This window comes from Pseudochaenichthys georgianus, unplaced genomic scaffold (assembly GCF_902827115.2).
Source record: "Pseudochaenichthys georgianus unplaced genomic scaffold, fPseGeo1.2 scaffold_780_arrow_ctg1, whole genome shotgun sequence".
Classification (NCBI taxonomy): domain Eukaryota; kingdom Metazoa; phylum Chordata; class Actinopteri; order Perciformes; family Channichthyidae; genus Pseudochaenichthys; species Pseudochaenichthys georgianus.
The window spans coordinates 57,173-65,000 of NW_027263328.1; the positions used below are offsets into that span (position 1 = coordinate 57,173).

At 46.3% G+C, this 7,828-nt stretch overlaps 1 protein-coding gene across 1 annotated transcript in view; it reads left to right on the top strand.

Annotated features, from left to right (window-relative positions):
• LOC117444288 (von Willebrand factor A domain-containing protein 8-like) overlaps window positions 1-7,828 on the top strand; it is a 56,828-nt gene that overhangs the window by 39,014 nt on the left and 9,986 nt on the right. Inside the window, 5 exon segments of the mRNA XM_034079951.2 lie at window positions 2,550-2,663; window positions 6,390-6,567; window positions 6,724-6,801; window positions 6,896-7,011; window positions 7,328-7,428. Of these exon segments, the coding sequence (XP_033935842.1) occupies window positions 2,550-2,663; window positions 6,390-6,567; window positions 6,724-6,801; window positions 6,896-7,011; window positions 7,328-7,428 (587 nt within the window).

The following is a 7,828-nucleotide window of genomic DNA, read 5'->3' on the forward strand; positions in this document are numbered from 1 at the left end:
TGCTTTGTTAGTAGTTCTTTGTTAGTCATTCTATCGCTCGAAGTGGAGTCTAAAGAGATGAGTTTTCAGTCTGCGCCGGAAGGTGTGTAAGCTTTCTGCTGTCCTGATGTCAATGGGAGCTCATTCCACCATCTTGGAGCCAGGATAGCAAACCCACGTGTTTCTGCTGATGGGAACTTGGGTCCCCCTCGCAGCGAGGGAGCAGCGAGTCGTTTGGCTGATGCAGAGCGGAGTGCACGTGCTGGGGTGTACGGTTTAACCATGTCCTGGATGTAGGAAGGGCCAGATCCATTCGCAGCATGGTACGCAAGCACCAGTGTCTTGAAGTGGATTCTAGCAGTTACCGGAAGCCAGTGGAGGGAGCGGAGGAGCTGAGTGGTGTGGGAGCATTTAGGAAGGTTGAAGACCAGACGAGCCGCTGCATTCTGGGTGAGCTGCAGAGGTCGGATGGCACATGCAGGTAGAGCAGCCAGGAGGGAGTTGCAGTAGTCTAGGCGTGAGATGACGAGAGCCTGGACCAGAAGCTGCGTGGCTTTCTGGGTCAGCTGGGGACGCATCCTCCTGATGCTGTAAAGCGTGTATCTGCAGCAGCGGGTTGTAGCAGCTATGTTTGCAGTGAAGGACAGGTTGTTATCCAGGGTCACACCCAGATTCCTTGCATTCTGAGTCGGGGAAACAACAGAGGTGCCGATGTTGATTGTTAGGTCAAGAGTGGGACCTGGGTCTCTGAGCGGGGAAAGAAAATAATTAATTGGGTGTCGTCAGCAGGCCCGCCTTAACCTGCCATCAGGCCCTGGGGCTGATGGTTTTGTAGGCCCCCTATTTAAACAACAAATGAAAGTCATTTATAGCCTCTGCAGGCTCTGTGATCGCACTTCTCCACTCTGCTCTGCGCGCGCCTGGTCCTCTCCTCCAGATGAGTGACGTATCGGGCCTCCCTCGTGTATCTGTCCGGTTGCCGTTGGCTCCCCTCCACGTAGCAAGTCCTCGTCGTCCTCTCCATCTCCTCCAACAGATAATGTCCCTCCCGTCTGTTTTTCCTCTCCCGCTACTCCATCGCTATCAGAACCAGACGGTCTACTTGGCTCCGAGGCCCCGCGGCCGGCACCGCTGCCGCTCGGTACAGAACTTATCCGTCCTTCCTCCTCATCCCGGCCTACAGGTTTAAAATAACCTGCAAGCTTCTACATATTTTGTAATAGCTGCTTGTCTCGAAACTCCTTTTCCCACAACAATTTCCTTTTCGAGCGCCACTCTCAAACTTTTTCTTCTCAAACTTTTTCTCCTAAACAACCTTCATCAATCACTCGCAATTTGAATAAGTCACATGTGAAACATATTCTCATTCTGATTGGCTGTGAAGTGGTGCCCACTGACTGTTTCGGAGTCATCTCTGGAACCCATCGATCTGATTGACTAGCGGAGCAAATGATCATAATACTACGGAGCGAAGATATTTTCGTTTGGATACTGGTCTGGGGGAAGCTCACGAGTGTGTGTGTTTGTGTATTTTTGCGTTTGTGTGTATTGTGTTTGTTTCCCGGGGAAAACACTCACGAGAAACACCGGCTGTTGTTATGCCTGCTGTGACGTCAGGTTACTCCGAGTGAGTGGCGAGTGAGAGCTGATATCTTCCCTTTACATGCTTCAAAAATGTATTTATCGTGTGATTTTGGAAATAAAAGTTTCATATTCTGAAAGCCAAGACTTTGTTTATTTAAATGTTTTTGAAAAACATCCGAAATAAAAAACTTTTTTTTTTTAATTAAACTTTTTTTTAAAACTTTTTTATTGGCTCATGATATGCCCCTGATCTCCGTAGGCTTCAGCCCAGGTCAGCCCGTGCATTAAGGCGGCCCTGGTCGTCAGCGTAGCAGTGGTATGAAAAACCATGCGGGCTAATGACTGATCCGAGCGAGTTTGTGTACAGGGAGAAGAGGAGAGGACCAAGAACAGAGCCCTGAGGGACCCCTGTAGTTAATTGACAAGGGTCGGACTCGGACCCTCTCCAAGTAACCCTGTAGGTGCGGTCTTTGAGGTATGAGGTGAGGAGGGAAAGTGCAGAGCCTGAAACTCCAAGTTCTTGGAGAGTGCGAAGGAGGATCTGATGATTCACCGTGTCGAATGCAGCAGACAGGTCCAACAGGAAGATGACAGAGGAGAGGGAGGCTGCTTTAGCCGTGTGCAGTTCCTCAGTGACAGCAAGGAGGGCAGTTTCTGTGGAGTGACCTGCCTTGAAACCAGACTGGTGCGGATCCAGAAGGTTGTTCTGATGGAGATAACAGGAGAGTTGTTTAAAGACAGCGCGTTCAAGTGTTTTAGACAGGAACGGGAGGAGAGAGACCGGAACGGGAGTACATGTGTCCCCTCTGTTCCTGAAAACGTTCAGAGTCTCTTTCCACAAAGATTCTCTCTCTTTTTGATCCATTTCTATAAAAACCTGTCTGAAAATGAGCTGATCAGATTTTGGCCACTTTATGCACACACACACACACACACACACACACACACACACACACACACTCTAACAGCTGTGTTGTGTGTCCCAGGTTGCTCCACGACAGGGAGCTGGATCTGTACGATGGGACCAGGCTGCTGAGGTGGGACCGATACCAGGAACTAAAGGAACAACTGGAGCTCAGTGACCAACAGCTGCAAGAGAGGTGCACACACACACACACACACACACACACACACACACACACACACACACACACACACACACACACACACACACACACACACACACACACACACACACACTCAATCGAATCAAAAATCGAATTACTTCACCAATTTTCCTTGACGATGTAACTGGATGGATAATGAATATTCCCAACAATGTGTTTTTTTATTATACATACTTGAGTATTAAAGGATCAATAAAAAGAGGGCAGAGGGCCACATAAAGGAAGAGGGTGATATGAAGTCCCAGCACTTAATTCCCCAGATCCACTTTGTTTGAGCTTCTCCGACGGCATCCAATCAAGTTGCAGGAGATAACCGCCAAGACTTCAGGGTTCATGCGTTGGTCAACGTTAGAGGAATTGCAGTATGACAAAAGTGAAACCACATTGCTTGAAGAGGTTTTTATGATTTCTTTACAGATTAAAATCAAGGGTTTATGTCTTGTCCCCGGAGTGGACTTGGGAGTTTAGAGTAAGACCTTGAATTACCAGTGAAACAATGACTTCATGAAAGCAAGTATTTGTACGAGAGGTGAACGTCTCTGATTGGACGTGGATATCTTCTTGCCTCAATTTGCCCCTAAAACACCATCCCAACTTTAGTCTGGCTTTTCTTCCCCGCAGAACCAAAAAGGCCACAGACTTTACAACTTGTGTTCACACTGAAAATAGCCAGAGCTGAGAGATTGCTTCTGTCTGCAGAGAGTTGAAAACACGGTCAAGGAAGTTCAATTTGAGTTATACGTTTGAAGGCTGATTCCAAACCCGAGAGGTTTATGAAACTGTGACGCAGTATTTCACATTGTCTTCCTGCTTGGTTTTAATATATTATACTCCAATGACCGTGTGTGTGTGTGTGTGTGTGTGTGTGTGTGTGTGTGTGTGTGTGTGTGTGTGTGTCCTAGCATTACTATACTTGTGGGGACCTAAATCTGTTTACATAGTCACGTGTGGGGACTCGCCTCCCTTATGGGGACACATTGGAGGTCCCCATAAGGGGGATCATTAATTTTAGGGTGAAGACTTGGTTAGGGTTAGGCATGTGTTGTTATGGTTACGGTTAGGATAAGTCTCCAGGAAATGCATGTAAGTCAATGTAATGTCCCCTGAAGTGATGTATATGTTTGTTTGTGTGTGTGTGTGTGTGTGTGTACATGCACTCAAAAACCCACCTAAGCTGGCAGGAAGGATGTTTGTGGTGGGGCGTCTGGGCTGAAATAAACCCACTTCCTCTTCCTCCACTCCTGTGGCTCAGACGAAGTGTGTGTGTGTGTGTGTGTGTGTGTGTGTGTTGGTGTGTGTGGTGTGTGTGTGTGTGTGTGTGTGTGCTGTGTGTGTGGTGTGTGTGTGTATGTGTGTGGTGGTGTGTTGTGTGTGTGTGTGTAGTGTGTGTGTGGTGTGTGTGTGTGTGTGTGTGTGTGTGTGTGTGGGTGTGTGTGTGTGTTGTGGTGTGTGTGTGTGTGTGTGTGTGTGTGTGTGTGTGTGTGTGTGTGTGTTGTGTGTGTGTGTTGTGTGAGTGTCGTGTGTGTGTGTGTGTGTGTCGTGTGTGTGTGTGTGTGTGTGTGTGTGTGTGTGTGTCGTGTGTGTGGTGTGTGTGTGTGTGTGTGGTGTGTGTGTGTGTGTTGTGTGTTGTGTGTGTGTGTGTGTGTGTGTGTGTGTGTGTGTGTGTGTGTGTACCACCATAGTGCAGGTTTCAGTGTATTCTCCAAATAGTCCAACATTTAAGTTTCCAGTGAAGAGGAACATGGCTGTAGATTTGAGAGAACAAGCAAGATGCTAGGAAATAGAAAGTGTGTGTGTTTCTCCAGCAAAGAGGCTCATGGCTGTGGATTTGAGAGAAACAGAAAGTGTGTGTGTGTATACATGAATGTGTGTTAATAGACTCTTTTATCCTTAAAAACTTGCATACACTTTAATATCGTTGGATATCAGGAGCAATGAGGGGTTTAGTATCGTGCAGGTAACGGGGATCACACCGACGACCCTCGGATCCGTAGATCAGATTGTCCTGGACCACACGGCGTGTGTGTGTGTGGTTTGGAGCTCTGCACAGGACTAAGATTTGTACAGATTGTGATCTCACTCCCGCTGCCCACATCAGTGTTTCCTGAAATGAAAACAACACACATGCAGCACAATGTTTCCCCGAGGCGGAGCAGTAAAGCGTTATGGATCGTGTCCCCGTTCCCTTTCTCTCAGTGTTGTTTCCAATAGCAACAAACACAAGCCGCATGCAGGGGCGTCCAGACTTCAGAGCGGCAAATTGCTACCATTTAGCAGTTATCAGATTTGGATTGGATGGTTGTTATTGATGTGTTATCTAAATGTGTGTTGCTGAGTACAAAAGGGAAGGAAGGAGACGCACAGCCCCAGATGAAAAGTGGGATAGTGCGCATGATGAAGCTTAAATCGGCCGCTTCGGATGTCTTCACATATGAGATGTCTTCCCACACACTGATGATCAAAGTGCGCTTCCTTCTCCGCCCACATTCGAGTATATATTTATATATCCTGTCCTCTAGATCACACAGACAGCTGTCGAAGGTCATTGTCTTGTCCCTGACATATATAGATTGGGACACACACACACACACACACACACACACACACACACACACACACACACACACACACACACACACACACACACACACACACACACACACACACACTTCTTCTACAGTTTTCAAAGGAAGTTTTGATTCTCTGTCAACATGTTATGCCATTGCCACCCATTCAAATTACAGTAGCATTATCTTTATCTGACACTCTGGGTTTGAGCAGAAGGGAAAGACAAAAAGAAGATAAACAGCATTTGATTGTTCGTTAAATAATCTAATTTCATTGCTATGAATAAAGATTAGTAAGGAGGTCATAATATGTTTGCCTCATGGCTGAAGTTAAGTTTCTCCAGCTCTCCCCAGGTTGGCAAAAAGATGCTTCTCAAAATGCATCAGATTGATGCATTAAAATATGGAATATTCAAAATGTTCTTCCGGGGGAGCATGCCCCCTGACCCCCCTAGAGGGATAATATCCTTCTCACCTGTTTCACCCCTGACCCGTTTTCATGCCTGAATTACACGTGTCAGTGTGTATGTACTAGGGCTTCAAGATAAATAAAATAAAAGAACTAATTGCTGATTAAAATGCCTGATATTGAAATTAAAGTATGACACATTATTGACAATTACGAGCCATCGAGGTGCCTCGGGGCTTCTGGGACGGGTCTGCTATCGGTTCTGAGAGTAACAACAAAACATGCAGAGGCAGCGTTTAGCTGCTATGCCGGACAATCTGGAACAAACTAATCAAATCGTGCACGTCCGCAGAAACGCTCACTATTTTTAAATCTAGACTAAAAACATATCTTTGCCGCTGCTTTTAATTGAGCTGCTCATATTCGCACTACAGTATGCCTTTAAACATGTATTGTTTACCTGTGGTGTTTATTTTTATTATCTTTGCTTTGTAATGCCTGTTGTAAAATGCCATTATATATATAATGTGGTTTCTAAAAAGTCTTCATTTGTTTTGTGAAGCACTTTGTCGCGTACAGAAAAGTGCAATATAAATAAACTTGTCTTGACATCATAAAATAATACTGATGAGACATCCATGTGATGCAATTTGGATATTGCACTTCATTATTTCTCAGGTCTTTTAACTATTTTCTGGTGTGTGTGTGTGTGTGTGTGTTCAGGTCAGTCTTCCCCATCCACCCCTCCTTCAGGGTGCTGGCGCTGGCAGAGCCCCCTGTTCTGGGCTCCTCCAGCAGCCGAGGTCAGCAGTGGCTCGGCCCCGAGCTGCTCACCATGTTCCTCTATCACACCGTGACCCCCCTGTCCAGAGAGGAGGAGATGCACCTCATCCAGGGCCTGGTGAGACACACACACACACACACACACACACACACACACACTCAAATTGTAATTTGTTGTAAACTCTGAAAGATTTCCGTTCCCTTAATCCACATCATTTCCTATCTTATCTCCTCCTCTTCATCACCGCCTCTCTTCTTTTATCTCACTTTTCAGACTCTTAATGTTCCAAAGGAAGCAGCAGAGCAGCTCCTGCACCTCACACACAGCCTCCGCCAGATGAACGACCCTACAGTAAGTATATATATGTGTGTGTGTGTGTGTGTGTGTGTGCTCTTACAGGTATGTTTACATGTGTGTGAGCTAAGTTATGTGTGTGTGTTTCCAGGCACAGTCCCTGGCCTCCTCTCTCTCCACCAGACAGCTGCTGAGGATCTGCCGCCGTCTCTCTCAGTACCCCGAGGAGAGCATCGCCCACGCTGTCAATAAAGCTTGTCTTTCCAGGTACACACACACACACACACACACACAACCCCACACACCTAACCCTAACCCTAACCAAGTCTTCACCCTAACATTAATGATCCCCCTTATGGGGACCACCATTTTGTCCCCATAAGGGAGGCGAGTCCCCACACGTGACTGTGTAAACAGATTTAGGTCCCCACAAGTATAGTAATGCTAGGACACACACACACACACACACACTCAAATTCCTACTTCCTGTGTTTATCTGGGTTGTGATGCACTTTGTTTTTGTTTGATCGAAGTTATTTTCTAATGTTTTGATTGTGTGTGTGTGTGTGTGTGTGTGTTTCAGGTTCCTGCCCAGCCTGGCTCGTGCCTCTCTAGATAAAAACCTGGCTAACTGCTCCATACAGGACCCCCCCGATGCTGCAGAACACACTCGTGACCACAGCTGTAAGTCCCAGTCAAATATAACATTACTTAACATTTTATTTTAACGCTTTTACCCCAAAACACTTACAAAGGGTGCATTCAGCCATGAAGAGCAGGTACATCAGCTTTCAATAGGACATCCCTTTAAGTGCTACACACAGACGTGAAGTCAGTGACTTTCTGCTGTCCTGATATACACGGGAAGCTCCCGTCTGTGTTTACCCGTCACACACCAGCTAGCCTCATCGGAGGACGTGCATCTTAAAGTCTTTATTTATGTTCTCTCCTACGAATGCATAGCAACACAAGCTATCGGTGGAGGACTCTCTCAGATAGGAGACAGATTGATTACATTGTCATGTTTTTGTTTTATCTTGTGTGTAGCTTGTACTGCGACCTTGAAAGCCGCCTTTTATAAATA